At 53.2% G+C, this 17,194-nt stretch overlaps 1 protein-coding gene across 3 annotated transcripts in view; it reads right to left on the bottom strand.

Moving 5' to 3' along the window:
• Positions 1 to 17,194, bottom strand: part of Slc9a8 (solute carrier family 9 member A8) — a 75,399-nt gene continuing 58,205 nt past the window's right edge. For all 3 annotated transcript variants that reach the window (XM_015479460.2, XM_048810832.1, XM_048810833.1), the window contains 6 exons: positions 15,818 to 15,934; positions 13,346 to 13,428; positions 9,982 to 10,093; positions 6,961 to 7,181; positions 4,750 to 4,896; positions 1 to 3,716 (listed from right to left, as the gene is read on the bottom strand). In XM_015479460.2, coding sequence (XP_015334946.1) covers positions 3,609 to 3,716; positions 4,750 to 4,896; positions 6,961 to 7,181; positions 9,982 to 10,093; positions 13,346 to 13,428; positions 15,818 to 15,934 — 788 coding nt within the window. In that variant the 3' untranslated portion in view covers positions 1 to 3,608. The remainder of the gene's footprint in view (positions 3,717 to 4,749; positions 4,897 to 6,960; positions 7,182 to 9,981; positions 10,094 to 13,345; positions 13,429 to 15,817; positions 15,935 to 17,194) is intronic.

Raw genomic sequence — 17,194 nt, 5'->3', positions numbered from 1 at the left:
TTCGGATTCGGCAGCATTTTTATTTCTAAATAAATATCCAGTGACATGACTTTTCCGATCCTGAATCCTCAGTCCAGGGAGACAAGCAGGGGCCCAGCAGCACAGCCGCCCCACCCAATGCAGCCACCATCCCCTGCAGCCAGGGCCCCCAATGCCTGGCCCCAGTGTTCCCTGTTTAATTGTTTTTTCCTCCCTGGGGTCCTTAAAGAAAAAATAAACAACAATAAAAAACCCAAACTTAATTACACACACCTTAATTTTTAGAGAAAATATGAAAAAAAATACAAGACTCCTATTGGCCTTGTGGGAACTGCAGTGGAGGGCACTGGAGCCTCTGGTGGAAGCTGGGGCCTCCCAACCATCCCTCCCTTGTCATGTGCAAGTGGCTTCTTTCCTCCGGCCACCAAACACATTTTTCTTTCCAGTCCCACAGCCCCGAGGGGCTCCCAGCAGCCTCTTGCCTGCAGAGCTGAGAGTCCACACCGTGGGTAAGGGCCCTGGGATGGTGGGGAAATGGGATGGGGCAGGCCATGTTAGAAAGTCCTTCCTTTGTGGCCCATGAATATGCATTTGAGAAACGGCAGGAACCGGCAAGGAGCTAGCTCCTTATTCTCTGGGAGCCTGTACTTAGGCCTGGGCCCTGGAGGTGGGGTCCTGGGAGGACACCCTAATGACTCTGGCTGCAGTGTTGGGAACATCTCAGATTCAGCTTCTGACGCTCCAATCAGCAGGGGAAACACATGGCTGCATTTTGGAGGGAATGGGGAGGGGACCCTATTTTGTATTTTAAAATCCTACCCTACAGCAGAGAGCTGTGAGATCCTCCAGCTGGAATCAGGGGCAACTCTCTACCTGGGCTTTGCCAGTCCCTGGACCGCGAAGCTAGTGAGGTCCTGGTAACAGCTACCCTGATGAGAGCTCTGCCGGGGTGTGGGTCCATGGAAACAGGGACCAAGACTCAGGAGGCCAGGTCTTGCTGAGGGATAGGGATATCTGGCCAGTGTCAAGGAGGCCCCCACTTGCCCATCTTGGCATCCACCGCACACAAAGGCATATACGGCAAAAGAGGACGTCTGCACTGACTGGGGCTGCCACGTTCTGGGCCAGGCAGGGCCCTGCTACAGCCCCACTGTGAGAGGGCCGGTGGCTTGGGCTGAGGACTGGAGGGCTTCGGCTCTGCTCCTGGGCTGAGAGGCTGGGCACCAATGGGCTGAGCCGTCCCCAGCCTGGTCCAGCCCACAGCTGACTTGACCTCTGGGGACTCAGGAAAAGCTCCTGAGGACTCCAATCTCAAGTTGCAGGGTGTGGTTGTTCCAAGAGGTCCTACAACCACAGGTGGCACTGAGTGTACGATTTATCCCAGGAAGTGGGGTGTCGGGGGCACAGGCCTGCTGTGGCACATCTTGGTTTACTGGCTACAGGGCCAGCATTCCCAGGGGCACTCATGGCTCTTACCTCACTCTAAAGCAATACCTTCTGAGCCACAGCTGTCCTGTCTCTTGGCTAGATCTGAAGCAGGCGGGAAGGTATAGCAAAACTGGATCCTTTTATATCTTCTACGTTTATTTACCGCCTGAAGTGATACTCCACCTGAAAAACACACCTGCAGGGCCTTCTGCTTACTACAAATCGAAGCCGGTCACCCTCACCTCTCGGGTTGCTCTTCCAGGCTGCTAAACCCTCACTTACCAGCAGGGGGCAGAGGAGACTCACAGGAGACCCAGGCTAGTGCTGGTAGCGCCCAGGAAAGGTCTCACCCTCCCCACCAGCAAAGCCTGGTGGCCTTTCTACCAAACCCCCCAGATGCTCCCCACCATGACATTCTCAGGTCTCAGCAAAAAGTGGGAGGACAAGGCATGATGTGGCTGGGCCACTGGACCTGATGACAATAGTCTGAACTGAGAAGACTCCATCTGTCTCATTGCTTCATCTATAAATTAAGATTAAAAAAAGAAAATCTTGGCAAGTTACTGAGCTTGCAAAACAACCAAACAACCTTCATCTCTGATATCAGACCCTGGATTTCAGGGGAGAAGAGAAATTAGCTCTGAGCTGGGCTAAGAGATCAATCTGGTCTCAGCTCCCTGCCTATTCTCAGGCAAGGGCGAAGGTCCCCTTCTTCTCTGACCTCTTCTTCCACAGCAAAGAAATGGTGGAAAACAAAATTATGCAAGGCAATGGGATGGCTTGAACTATGGGGTCAAGGTGTGGGACTCTAGGAAGGAAAAGACCACGCTGTAGCTCTATCAAGCACAAACTCACTTCTCATGCATAAAAGCAAGTGCGGCTTCCTGCCTGACGGTGACAAGTTCTGGGCAAGGTGAGCAGTGAGGGCTGGGCCTGGCAAGAATCCTAGGGGGTCTGCGGTCGGTCCTTCCTGACTCCAGAGTCACCCTGCCTGGGGCACAAGACAGAGAAATATACCTTCTACCACTCCAAGGCATGCTGGCCCATACAGACCGTGGGCCCACAGTGTCCCACTGAGAGCCAAGGACATGCATGTGATGAACTGAATCACCTGAGGGTTCTGCTCTCGACTCCAGCTGGGACCCAGAGCCATAGGGGAACATTGTCCACGCCTGTGGATGGGCGTAGTGGAGCAGTTACACGAAAGGTGGGTGGGAACGGGGTGTGGGTCACACGGAAACGACTGGCAGCTTGAGGCGGCAGGGGAGGCAGGGCCCGAGATGGTACCTCTGAGTGGGGAGCTGGCACCCCAGCATGGGAGACGGACAGAAACCAAGATGGTAGGGAACTGAAGAGAACAGAGCCCTAAACAGCAGTGAAGGTGGCGGCAGGTAATGGCAGGTGGACATACAGCTGGCAAAGGACCTCGGCTGGATGAACGAGAACAACGGAGCAGCAGGACCCAGCGAGGGAGATGGGATGCCGGCCGAGGCAGGAGGCTACCAGACTCCTGGACTTGGTAAAAGTGCATGAACTGAAACAGAATCAAGGCAGCCATGGCTGGCCGCAGACACCATTTTCCAGCTTCTCTCTAGGGGGCACTCTGACCCCACAAAAGAGCCCAATGCCCCAGCCTGAGACCCAGGGCTGCAGCTTCCAACCAGGCTCTAAGAAGGGCCCAGCCTCAAGGTGGGCACCAGTGTAAACATTCACGATACGCCCCGAGCAGGGCAGCAGCTGCCTGCCCCGGGAAGACAGGCGGTGAGGTGCCAATCAGAGGTAAAGAAAAAGGGTCGCTCAGCTTTTCCTTCTCAGGGGGTTGAGGTTTCTGGCTTTCTGAGCCTGCACGAGGGTCAGACCCTGACCCCCAGGCTCCAGGCTCAGCGCTCCCTGCAGGCCCTGGCTCGGGCTTCCCTGTCCAGGCCGAACCGCTCTCTTAGGGGCTGCCGAAGCAGGAGGGGGCACTACCTGTGACAGCGGCCACTCCACTCTATGGAGGCCCTGCTCAGTGAGGAGTGGGGAGATGAGAGTTTCCAAAGGCCTGGAAAACTGCGGGCTAAGAAGATTCCGCAGCCTCACGTCACTCTCCTTCTGACACCCTGAAGAGGCTGCCAAGTGCAAGTACTTCCAGGGCCACGCTCGGTGTCTGTGGGTGGCAAGGCCTGGGCCCTGTCTGCCAGAAGGCGCGGCACCCAGCTCGGTCAGAACAGCTCCTGCTCGTCGTCCTCGGAGCCCGATGGGCCCTGGCGCACCTCCTCATACCACTTGTTGGTGAGGCTCTTCATCTGGATGCGCCCATGATGGAGGTCCTGGGGCGGGAGATGAGATGAACCTGGTCAGTGTGGAGGAGGGGCTTCCCCTGGGCTTGGGGGGGGGGGGCAGGACAAGGCACCAGGCAACGGCACAGTGTTAAGCAGCCAGCTTTGGGGGCACCAGGAGGGACCCCTGAGAAACAGGAGGTGAGGAGGCAGATGGTGTGAGGATAAAAATGTGGCACCTCTGCCCCTTTCAGCAACTTAGTGAGACCTTGGCTCAAAATGAAAAATAAAGCTGGGCATGGTGGCTCATGCCTGTAGTCCCAGCAGCTCAGGAGGCTGAGGCAGGAGGATCGTAGGTTCAAACCTCTTGCTTTTAGAAGATTAAAAGGGAGGCACTGAGCAACTCAGTGAGACCCTGTCTCTAAATAAAACACAAAGTAGGGTGGGGATGTGGTTCTGTGATCGGGTGCCCCTGAGTTCAATCCCCAGTGACCCCACCAACTCCCCAAAAGAAAAATGGCCAAAGATGGAGCTCAGCAGTAGAGCACCCCTGGGTTTAATTCCCAGCATCCCCCAAAAAACAAACAAAAAAACCCCCAAACCCCTGCAGCCTCTAGAGTTATCCTCATGCTGGCTGTGTGGCCTCTTGGGCTGGAGCGGGGGCTACTCCCTGGGCCTCAGTTTCCTCGATGTCAGGGAGACCACGGCTGCCTCCTGCAGGTGGCTGGGATGGAAGGTGGTGCTGCAGGGTGCTGACAGCTGGCACCACGGCCTGAGCAGCAGAAGGTGCTGGGCGGCTGGAAGAGCCCCAGCCCCAGCACAGGGCATCCACACCGCCTAGCAGTGCACCATGGCTCCCTGAGGCCCTGGCCTGCCTGAAACTTAGCCCAGCTTCAACAGCTGATCAAGGCCCGGAGCCATCAACCAGGAGAACCTAACACGTGAACAGGCTGTTACCAAGTGAACAGCAAATCCGCAGCCCAGGGAAACAGCAGCTGCACCCACACCCAGCCCGGGAGGCGCCCTCGCGACACTCCCTCCCCCAGCCCTCGGCCAGCCCTCCTGAGGGGAGGCAAGGTCCCACCTCTTGTGTCAGCCTCCGTGTGAAGAAGGGGTTCAGGTACTTGGCGTCCAGCCACATGAAGCCCTTGAGGTCCTGCCGCCGGATGTAGTGGGCCTCGTACTCCTCCTCAGTGAGCTCCGATAGGTGCTCGGACTCGATGGTGTTGCCCTGGGGGACAAGGCAGCCGGATGCGTCAGCAGGCACTAACTGGGAAGCCCCACACCACTACCTAGAGGCTTCTGCCCCAGGTCACCAGTGTCCCCAACCCGAAGTGCCTCACACCCAGGCAGGGTGAATGTGGGTACAAACAGCCTCCTGGGAGCCCACGGGAGGTACGACAGTCTCTAAGAACATCATGGATGCCAGGGACACCTCCTGGCGAGTCAAGTCAGAGCAGGGGAGAGGGGAGAACAGCTCCAGAGAGGGGTGAAGAAAAGAGTGGCTCCGGAAGGGAGGACCTAGGTCTCAGGCACTGTGCATCTTCCTGCGCTCCCCAAAGCCTCACCAACAGCCACCCTTGGCCAGGAGGCCCAAAGGCCAGCAGCACTGGAAAGCAGGAGTTTCTGCTCTGCCGGAGGAAGCCGGACGAAGCCATGGAAAGTGCCTGCCAGTCCACCACCTCGCCTCCAGCAGGCGTGCTGGCATGTGCTCGGGAGTGGGGCGAAGGAAGTGCCTTCGGACGCTGTGGCCCACGTCAGCATCACCCGGAGGGCTTGTTGAATCCCGAAACACTGGGCAGGAACCGCAGTTTCTGTCTCAGTATGTCTAGGGTGAGGCCCGAGAATGTGCAGGTCTAAGTGCCCAGTGATGCTGCTGGTCTGGGACCCCACTGTGAGGACCACCAATGTAGAAAGTGGCGATTTCGAGGGCTGGGGCTGGGGCTCAGAGGTACAGCGATCGCTTAGCAGGTGCGAGGCACTGGATTCGATCCTCAGCACCACATAAAAATTAATAAATAAAAAATAAAGGCATTGTGTCCAACTACCACTAAAAATAAATATTAAAAAAAAAAGAGAAAGTGGTGAACTTCGAGCTTAGATTGTGGGAGCTGTGGGACCTCAGCTGGGTGAGTGGGACTCTCCTGTGCCTCAGCATTCCTAGAGGCAAAATGGGGACCAGGAGAGCATCTGCTTCCTGCAGGTACTCAGGATGGCCCGAGACAGGCACATGCCTGCACCCGAGAGAGGCCCCGCAGCAGTCCCCCTGAGGACCCCTCCTGGCCCCCAGCCAGCTGGCTCTCCAGGAGTGGTGGCAGCAGCAGCAACTTGTAAGAAATGACCATTTTGGGGGGCCTCCTCTAGACCTCTAAGACCCTCGTGGTAACCTTGTGACGAGCCTGCCGTCCATTCTGATACTCAAGCAAATGTCTGACCCCCATGAGAGATTTTGTTAAAAACAAATAAGAAAGCTGGTGGGTGGGGAGAGAGGCCTGGGAGCTGCGAAGGGCCCTGCAGAGCCCTGCCTGGCCATGGAAGCTTCCTTCCAGTAGCACAGCCCTGGCTGAGGCCCAGTGTGGGGACGAGTCCCAGAACCACCCAGGCCTGACCTCCATGTTAGACCAACAGGGAAAGATTTCTGTGACCAGTTACCAGTGGCCTCAAATATGGGAACCAGAATAAGATGCATTTCCTGAAACGTGGTGGGGGCGGGATGCAGGAGCCTGCAGGGAGGTCAGCAGGCCCACCTCTGCACAGGGCGGCAGGGAGGCACCAGGGCTGTTGGCCCAGAGGGTGGCTTGCAGGAAGCAGAGGCGGGCAGGGAAACAGGATTCTCAGCTGGACTGCAGCGGGCCCTGGACCCCTCCAGCCCTAGTCATGCCCTCCCTGTCCTCCAGCCCCCAACAGGAAGTTTTCAGCAGACGACATGATTTTGAAACCTTCCAGCCCTGGGTCCCAAGAGGTGGCTCTGCTACTAGCAGGGGAGGAATGCCCCCAGGGCGCCAGAGGGAAGTACCAGAGCTTGTCCGTGGCCTCTGTGGCCTCATCAAACCCCGAGTCCGGACAGCCTGTCCACCCGAAAGTGCCTTGCTCCAGAACTCCAGTTCCTCTTCAGCACAGTGACTGCACTGTGCTCCGCGATGCCTGCTCGTGCATGTGTACTGCGAGCGTGCACCTGTGCATCATGGAGATGCAGGGCACCCTAGAAGCCAGGTTGTTCCCTGCCTTCTGGCAGCAGGCGGCAACCAGCGGGTCCCCAGCACGCCTGCCCCCGCCCCGCCCGGCTGGCACTGACCATCTTCTCCGTCTTGCTGAGGTTGACGTCCTTCTTGCTCCTGCGGCGCGCCTTGGCGTCCTCGATGTCCATGAGGCGGATGAGGGGCATGGTGCTGCCGCCCAGCAGCAGGATGGTGAAGAGCACGATGACGATGGTGGTGGTGCCGATCAGCTGCCGCTTCTCCATGGGCTCCAGGTCCAGGTGCAGGCTCAGGGCGTAAGGGATGGCCCCCCGCAGGCCTGGGGGCGGCAGGGTGGTCAGGGGAGCGTGGGGAGGCAGCAGCAGCGGCTGCCCGCCAGGTTGCCTGCACCACAGCCCACGCAGGCCGCAGAGGAGTGGGGACGGGGTGGTGCCCCTCCACCCGCTCCACGGCTATAGACATGTGGTGAGGCCACTGACCCGCTAGGCTGCAAGGCACAGGTGCCTGTGCAGGGAGGCCACCAGGCCTGTGACTCATGCTGGCTGCTGTGGGCCAAGCGCTCCCGGGCGCCCCAGGCCTAGGGCTTTGTGCACAGCAGTCTCCAGTGCGCTCCACCACACACTGAGGAGCCAGGCCAGAGCACATTTGTCCCACCCGGGGCCACCATGAACAGCAGCAGCACAGGCTGCAGTCGGGAGGTGCCCCCTGAATCTGAGGAGGCTGCCTGTGCTGAGCCCCCGGCAGTGCTGGCAGGGCTCTGGCTGCCTGGTGGTGGTGACAGGCTCCTGGGGAGTGACAAGGGTGTGGACTGAGCAGGAGACAGCCCTTCACTCAGTCAGAAACTTCTGGCCACTCTGGCACCCCACAGCCAGACACAGGTGGCCCTGCCTCTGCCCTTGGGAGCTTCCAGAGTGCCTGGGAGGAGTGACCATCAACAAGGACACAGGAGATGCTGAGTGCAGAGAGGGAGGGCGGGGCAGAGACAGCACAGGGCCCACACAGGTCCAGGATGGGGCAGCGGGTGGTGAGGGACACAGGCAGGGTCCAGAGGCAGAGGATGAAGCCAAGGGATGTGCTTCCCCTGCTGCCCAGCCAGCGCTGCGAGCCTAGCGGCCCTAGACCTATCTCAGTGAGGCCATGCTGGCCCCACGACATCCAGGGAGGCACTCGGCAAGGTCTGCTCAGGGGAGCCCGATGAACCCCGAGCTCCCCAGGGAGTGATGACCTCGAGCACAGCAGGGCTGGGCTATGTCCTGAGGTGGTGCTGGCCGGAGCCTGAGGAGACCCCACAGGGGAGAGGGCAAGGGGCCTGCGGGCTCAGGCAGTGTGGGCAGCAGAGGGAGCCTAAAGCCAGGAGGTGGCCAGGGCGGGGGCTGACTGGGCCCAGCAGGTTGGCTGCAGGTGGCACCGGTGACCAGGTAAGGCCAGTTAGACAGTGAGTGAGGGTGGCCTGCCCCAGGTGGCCATGGTGGAGGAGGGGACAGGGAGGGGACTGAGCTGAAGCCTGGGAAAGAGAAGAGGCTGAAATGGGAATGGGCGGAGCCAGAGAGGCAAAGTCCTCAAAGAGGATCCAGAAAGACCTGGAAATCATAGAGGAAGGGCTATCAGAGGCCAGCTGGCCTCACCCCCAACACGAGGCTCTGCAGCAGCTGTCCTCCTGCCCTCACTCCCAAATATGGAGCCCCCGTGGCTTTGTGAACTATCTGACACAGTTCTTGGATTTTCTTGGGAGATTTTCACGCCCTGGGATCGACTACTCCAAAGAGTTTTTCGTTTTTCTTTTTTGCATTGCAATTCTTATTACACATATACAGCACAATTTTTCATATCTTTGTATATAAAGTATGTTCACGAAAAGAGTTTTTCTTCATTGGCAAAAAGGATTAAGAAAAAACCGGGGCTGGGGCCAGGGAACAGTGGCAGAGCGCTCGCCTGGCAGGGGTGGCCAATGGGTTCGATCCTCAGCACCACATAAAAATAAATAAAATAAAGGTATTGTGTCCAACTAAAAAAAAATAAAAATTAAAAAAAAGAAAAAATTGAGCTTCTCTCGTTGTATATGAGTCCATGCGTGTACACACACACACACACACACACACACACGTTTTTTGAAAAAAGAGAAATCTGAGACAAATTTCCATTTGTGCCGCCAGAGAGAACATTATAAAGCATGTTGCTGTATCCAACCCACATGGAAATGTTTCAATTATAATATTTAAACACGAAAGCACAGAGAACTCTATGTGTTGTTCAAAAATAAATTTAAAGATGGCTGAGGACCCGGTTCTCTAGGAGCCAAAGATTTATGGAATCATTTCTATCCTTGAGGAAGTAGAGAAACATGATGGAATGGCAGCTGAGACTCTGAATGAGAGCGTCAGAACTCTGTGACTGAAGGAAGAAACACCCAGCATTAGCACACAGGCCTGGTGTGGATGGTGGCAGAGCCTTGCCTGCATGTGCTGGGCCTGGGCCCCACCCCAGCCCTGGAAGACAGAGAATCACCACGTGGTCCGTGAGAATTTTAACTTCTACCTCTTTTATTTTGAGCCATTATGACTTCAGCCTAGAAAACCAGAATTGGCCTGGTCACCCCTGGGCTCACTGGCCTGTCCAGGAGAGGGGTGGACAAAGGAAGGGCACACCCTGGCTCTGTCTCCTGTGGTCACAGGATCCCAAGCATGCCCTCTGTCCCCCAGATCTCAGGCTACTGTGGCCAGGTCGCATCTGGTAGGGGCCTGGCTTACAGTAGGGGCCGTTAAATGGGAGTTTTTTGGGGGCGGGTACCAGGGAATGAGCTCAGGGGCACTTGACCACTAAGCCATATCACCAGCCCTATTTTCTATTTTTTATCTAGAGACAGGGTCTCACTGAGTTGTTTAGCGCCGCCCCTTTGCTGAGGCTGGCTTTGAACTCGTGATCCTCCTGTCTCAGCCTCCCCAGCTGCTGGGATTACGCGTGAGTGCCACGGCACCTGGCCAAGTGGGAGCTTTTATTAATTTTGGCTTATGAGGCACGTTGGCTTTCAGGATTTCTAGCAGGTGGCTTCAGGTTCTCCCCAGCTGGTGTGCACCTTTATTATAAAAATTTTTCATCCATTTACTCAAGATTTGACTTACCGCTAAACCACATGATGAACATCATCTTCGGGGTGATCTTGTGATCGCGGAAGAAGTTCAGGAGGTAGGAAAGCGGGAAAATGTTGACGGCTCTGCCGAACAGCACGAGCACCTGTTAACAGCAGAGAGCCAAGTCCCAGAGGGACACGTCAGCTTCTTCAGGTCCCAGTTTGCCCAAGTCAACGCAGACCAAAAACACACCTGTCACCACGCACCAGCCCCCCTCAGCCATGAAAGGTGTGAATGGTACAACACCAGGCAGAGCCAGCAGTGGGTGGCTAGAGACACAGGCCTGGATGACCCTTGTGGCTCCGTTTTCTCTGGGATCACAGGTGCACAGCATCATGCCCGCCTGGTTCCAAAGTCCGAAGAAAGGACCAATAAGTGTCAATGAGGGTTCTGGTAATGACAGCAGAACAGAAGCCAAAGGCCTTGCAGAAACATCCAGAATGCAACTTCAGGGCAACCTGCCTCCGATGGTGGCCACCATGGGACAGGTCTGCACTAATCCTCCCCATGGGGCAAACTCTGGAGGGATAAACCAGGTGTTTCTACCTCAGCCACAGGGACCACGCTCCTCAGGACAAGGAGGGAAGGACTGAGAAGGCCTACCTGGGTATTTTTCTTTGAGCAGAAAGAAAACATTCTACAAGGGGGCCACACACGGCCTAGCCCGTTGCTATGGCTTTTAGTTCCCACCATCTCCAAAGGCATTTAGTCTTAACGAAAAATAGTTTTATGAGGCTGGGATTGTGGCTCAGCGGTAGAGTGCTCGCCTAGCACGGGCGGGACCCAGGTTCGATCCTCAGCACCACATAAAAATAAAGGCATTGTGTTGTGTCCATCTACACTTAAAAAATATATATATTTAAAAAAAAATAGCTGTATGGGGTGGGCTGGGGACGGAGCTCAGTGGCAGAGCGTTACTTAGCAAGGCCCTGATCCCCAGTACTGCAAAAAGAAAAGGTAAAAACCAAACAAAATATAGCTTTATGTAAAGCTTGAATCTTGCCAACCCCAGCCTCCACATGAACGTATTTTAATCCTATTTAGTTTATTTCTCTTAACAAACATGACCTGAGTGTGCTTTGAGTGGTACGCCTCAGAGGGTCAGGTTAACAACGACTGCTCCCAATTATCCAGCGGTCCAGTGCCAGGGGCTGTGCTAAACATTTCATGTGTCCTATCTGCCTGTATCTGAATCTTGCAGCAGTGTTATGGAGTGGGTGCTACCTCCATTTTACAGACAAGCAAACCGAGGCAAGCCGAGGAACTGGGTGAAGCTGACTGGGCAGGAAGAGGTAGATCCAAGGTGTGAACCTGGTCGGACCCCAAAGCCCACAGTCTAGACCACTGAGCTGGGTGTGAGGGTGGAACTATCACTACCTTAACAAAACAGGGGCTCTGCTAGCCGCAGGGCCAGCCTGTGCCTGGTGCTTGGGGGGACTGAGCCACTGCCTGGGGTGTCCTCCCATGTTCCTCCCAGCCCATGGCTAGGACAGTCACCTCCCAGGTTCACCGTAACATCCAATCTCAGCTCCTACACTTTGTTTCAGGTTTAACCAAAGGTGGTCCCTTGACCAAGGACGACAGTAACGGCCACTGTACTTTCTGTAAAAGGCTTTTGCTGCTGTTCTCTTGTCCTGAAACCTGAGTTTGGAGGACAGGCAGCTGACAAACAGCAACAAGCTCCGGCCAAGTGAAAGGCAGAGAGAAGAACCCAGATGTCAGGGAGGACATCTTTCCCTAGGGTTCCTTATGTCCTCCACGGCTCTCCTGGGTGCTAAGCAGGAGGTCCTTACCAGTTTGCACTTGGTAGGTAAAAGTGCTTTAATAAAGTCTGCTTCCTAATAGCTGGGTTTTAAGTGGAACTGGCAATAAACAAAAAACAATTATGCCACACTCCAACAGGAAGGAGTGTCTTGTAAATGCTTGAAATTAATGAGGGACCCAAAAAGATTAAATTAGGACTTAAGAGTATAGATCAGCTATTGGGCCTTGGGCTGAAAAAGAATGAGCCCGAACTGAAGAAACAGAGACCAAAGGAGAAACGCAGGCAAGGACCTGGAGGTGTTGGGCCAGATGCCCAAATGCTAGCGGTCTCTGCTGTCACTTGAATCAGATGCTTGAGGGAGCTGGACCTTTCTTTCAAATGCTAAACATTTATTTTCCCTCCTAGTCCCCAAAAGGATTCCATTCTGCTGCAGATGATTACATTTCCCTTTTCCTTATTTATTTGAACCCGGGGTGCTTTACCACTGAGCCATGTGCCCAGCCCTGTTTTACTTTTTATTTTGAGACAGTGTCTTGCCATGTTGCTGAGGCTGGCCTTGAACTTGCATTCCTCTTGCTTGAGCTTCATGAGTCACTAGGATTACAGGAATGTGCAGCACTGGGCCCAGCCTCTCTCTTCTTTCTTAAAGGTATATTTCAATTGTTTTACTGCCACCCTCAGCCCAATTATAACCCTGTTTCCATGTCATAAGCATCACCTGGGTAACTCCCCTGGGTGATTCTGAGGAAGTCACCCAGGGTCTGGTAATCTTTACTTTAACCACTATCTAAGGTCATGCTTATAAATAGGCACATTTGGAAAAAAAAAAAAACTGCAGTAAGAAGGCAGTATACATCCATTATAAATTTTCCAGAAAAAGGTCAAAGAAAAAAATCATCCCCATTTTAACAACTGCTGTGAACATTTGTCAGTATTTTATTTTTTTAAAAAAATGTACTATGAGAGTTTTTTTTTTTTATTTTTTAAAAGACGTTAATGGGTTTTTATTTTATTCATTTATTTATATGTGGTGCTGAGAATCAAACCCAGTGCTTCCCACATGCTAGGCAAGCACTCCACCACTGAGCCCCAGCCCCAGCCCCATCAGTATTTTCTTACATACATGGTTATAACAGGTTGCATAATCAATTTTGAAGTCTGCTTTTATCACCTAACATAAAATTGTATAAATTCGGGCTGGGGATATAGCTCAGTTGGTAGAGTGCTTGCCTTGCATGCATAAGGCCCTGGGTTCAATCCCCAGCACCACAAAAAAAAATAAGAAAAAAAATATATATATGAGTTTGTTCTTCTTAGGAGAGACCGTAACATTCAAGTGCACTGAAAATTAAAAACTATGCACAAGTCCTTTTCCAGGGTTATTCAGCCACTTAATTTCAATCCCCCCACCCCCACCCCGTCCCCCTTGTATATGATTTTTAACAAAAGAGACTTTAAAAACATAAGTGTGTCTATGTAGCTGTTGACTCTGAACAGTTAACAGTTACATAAATGAATCCAGAACATGTTATTGATCTACAAATAAGTATTTAAATTAAAAGAAAAAAAAAAAACAAGGAAAATACTTACTATGCACCAGATGACAAAGGAAATTTCAAACTTGTGAGGGAAACTAAAAATGGACAGGCCAAGAAATGCAAACACACATGTTTCTGAAACAAACCAAAGAATGGATTATTCAGCCCCAACTATTTTCTTCCAATACAGCGCAAAACTATTAAGCAAACATGCAGAAGTCATGAGCCAATAAGGCACTTTCTTTTCATTTTCTGGAAAATACTGCAACCCATATTCTGGTCAAACTGTGCTTGGATTCTTTCTTTTCTGTCACACTAGCTACATGGGCTGTTCTCCAGGATTTCCCAAAGTAATGAGTCAACTGTCAAATAGGAACTTCAATAAACACCATCCCACCCAGGGAAGATGATAAACCAAATCTGCCCATGTGCTCAGCACTGTTCTTAGCAAGGGTCCTGATAGCAGCCAAGTGGCAAGAGTTCAGAGCAAATGGCTGCAGGCGCCAGATGACAAGCATGAAAGGGCTTTTGGTTAACTTCCCCGCCAGTGCCACAGTCAAGTGACAGGAATGAACATATTGACTGCTGCTGCAGGTTAGAGAGCAGCCCGAGCCCAGCAGGACTTCAGGAAGAGATCCCCTTCCAGCTCTGGGCTTTGCTCCACAGAGCAAAGGAGCCCCGACTTTCTGTGGGCCAGCAGTCACTTGTGTATCTTAAGAAAAAGCACTTTATAAATTTCTGGGCACCCCGCTTAAACTCTGATGACCTCCAGAACTGCCGATTAACCAGGGAGACACGGACTATATTTTAAAATAGCTGAACATCATAAAGCATTAAAACTGTTTAAAAACATTGCAGTAATGTTTTTTCTTCAAACGTGAATCTTTTCTTTTTTGGTGCATGCTGAGGATTAAATCCAGGACCTCACACATGACAGGCAAGTTGTCTACCACTGAGCTACACCCCAGCCAAATGTATATATATATATCTCTCTCTTTTGTAAATATACTTTTTAGATATATAGACCTTTATTTTATTCATTTATTTATATGTGGTGCTGAGAATCGAACCCAGTACCTCACACATGCTAGGCAAACGCTCTACCACTGAGCTACAGCCTCAGCCCCATATATCTTTTAATTTTTTTTTTTTTTAATTTGAGAAAGGGTTTCACTAAGTTGCTGGGGCTGGTTTCAAACTTGCAATCCTCCTGCCTCAGCCTCCTGAAATGTGTATCTTTTTAAAGTGAGTCCACAAGCTGAACAATATACTCACCCTTATCCTACTTGAAGGTTTTTTCTTATCTATTAAACATTTTTGTGATCTTTCCAAATCTGCACATTCAGAACATTCATATCTACCTTTTCCCTGGCAGTCTAAATTCTAGTCCTGGGTGTATCACGGTTAACCCACCCTCTGCAGATGAATACTTAGTTCCATTTGATATTACAAGCTACAACACCACACCCCTACACACAGGTTAGATTCCTGAAGACTGAATTGCCTGGCCCAGAGAGTACGTGCCTTTTACATTCAGACAGATAACTGCAAAAGATTCTCCAAGAGAAGCCCCTCCCATAGCTTGATTTCCACTCACCCTGCCAGAACTGAATATCACCAACTTGCCAATTTGCTTAAAAGTTGCCAATCTGATTGATTAGTGCCAAATAGAATTTGATGGATGTTTTGTTCTAGGTTCCTGTAATTGTGAGGATGAGGTCAGAATCTTTAGCCTTGGCTTTTGGAGAGGAATACTGTGGAATAAACACCCACCGGCCCTGGGATACAGAGGCCTGGCTGCCGGTGCCAATTCCTGGCAGAAGGCCACCAGGCCTCACCTGGGCCTCCTTGCCTCCGCATAGCCAGCCCTTCCTCCTGGAACACCACAGGGAACTACTGCTTTAGAATGAGACAAGGCCCCTGAAGTGCCAGGGGATACTGGTGATGACAGCTGGGGCACAGTAATTCAGGGCTAGTGTAAAGGGACAGTGTGACTGGCTCCGTCACTCCAGGGATGAGCCAGGGAGGAGGCAAGTGGGAGCTCAAACTGGAACAGCTCTTCACGGTGCAGCCCAGCTCAGCCAGCACGTGACACCCCCAAATGCACCCTTCAGGATGGCCCGTGGGTAAAGGGCTCCCTGGACGAACCTGGGAATGCTGGGACAGTGTCCCTCTCTTAGAAACCCAAGACGCCCATCTGCTGAAAAGCCCCGGCCCACAGCCTGCTCAGCTCACCCAGGATCTCCCAAACTCTTCTCCTATACAGCTCTGGGCAGCTGATCCTCTTCAGGATCATTTCCAAGGAGAAGTTTTGGACACGTTCCTTCAATACATTGCATGTCCCACTTGTCGGGAGCGAGGCTGGCCCTGGCGGTGCACAGCAGGGTGACAGCACAGGCAAGGAGCCCAGCATCTGGTGGAGGTTCTGCCTCTGCTGCAGGGAAATCTCCGCCAACTCCCACCACAGGGCAGGAAGCCCATCAGGGATGGAGGGCCCAGGCGCCAGCCACCAGGGAGGACTCACCGCACAAGAAGGCCACGGTCCGGAGGGTTTGCTGCATGAGGATCTGGGTGACCGGGGAGAGGTTATGGTGTGTGTAGTGCGACATCACGATGCCAGAGAACAGGATGGCCATGATGCCTGGAGAGGGACAGAGGGGCACAGACATGAGCGGCAGAACAGCACCTGCCACGGGGCGCCCGAGTCAGGCGACACACTCCTGCAAGCCCCAGAGCCCGGGGCACGAGGGCTTTAGGAAAAAGGAAAATAAAATAATCCCGAGGCCTCCCAGGGCTGCGGGGAGCCGAGCCCTGGCTCTTCGGCACTGGCGCTGGCTGAGCTCCTTCCCTTCCCGCAGCCTGTCTGCTCGACAGTACCCACCCGTGAACTGCTAGGGGGCAAGGGAACACGGGCCACGCAAAGTGCCCACTGTCCCGGCCCCACCACGTGTGCACCGTCACGGCCATCCAGGGGTGTGGGGCAGGTGCAGCTCGGCCGGCAGACAGCCTGAGGACAAGGAGAAGGGGCAGCTTCGGGGGCTTTTTAACTACTTCCCCTTAATTTTGAATTCCCCACAGCCATCATGTAAGGAGGAAAATGTGTATTTAAGCAGGTGACGCGTCTCTTCTTCAAAGCTCTCCACGGCCCACGGCCTGTGCTGCTCAGGCTCCGAGTGCCCAGTCTGTCCCCTGCCCTGCACCCCTCCTAGGCACTTGGCTCTGACTCTTCTCAGCTCACCCCTGCCCAGGTAGCAGGAAAGGGGTCTCCATGTCAAGTAAGGATGCTGGCATTTAAAAAGCCATCAAACAAGGTGCCAAAACACACGAACTGCAAGTCATATTTTATAACAAAAGTTTTAACTCAACTTGTGCCCTTCTGGAGAAGCAGAAGTCAGTTAAACTACCTTTCCATTTATACAGGGGTGAAGACGACAGGATTGTGTCGCAGACGTTGCAGCTGCTGAGCTGAGTGTACACACAACGCCCTAAAGAAACCTGGCAAGTCCTGCTCTCTGAATGGCCCAGGTGCCTGCTGGCTGCGTGAGAGGGGCTGGGACGCTTTGTCCCCTCATTCTCTAAGGAAACAGCAAATTCCTTTGCTCTTTCACTTCCCTCCAGGAAGAGCCCAGAAACACTTCCCACAAGGCCTGAGAGCTGGGGAGGAAGCCCAGGGGCAGATCTCCTCACCTGCCCTGTCGGGGCAGGAGCTCTCTGGAGCTCAGCGTCCCTCTGAATCATGGCTCTACTGGACCAAGAGTGAGCACAACAGAAACTTCAGTTCTTCTCAAGTTCACTTTTCCTCTCCCTAAGTTCCTGTTCCATACTGGGAGGGAGAGCTGAGCCCTCTGATCTTGCAGAAAATGCAGGCACTGAGGCCATCAAAGGATGGGCTGGGGGTGTG

Source organism: Marmota marmota, unplaced genomic scaffold (assembly GCF_001458135.2).
Source record: "Marmota marmota marmota unplaced genomic scaffold, marMar, whole genome shotgun sequence".
Lineage (NCBI taxonomy): Eukaryota > Metazoa > Chordata > Mammalia > Rodentia > Sciuridae > Marmota > Marmota marmota.
The sequence above is the reverse complement of the archived record's forward strand: the minus strand, read 5'-3'. Positions and strand labels throughout refer to the sequence as shown.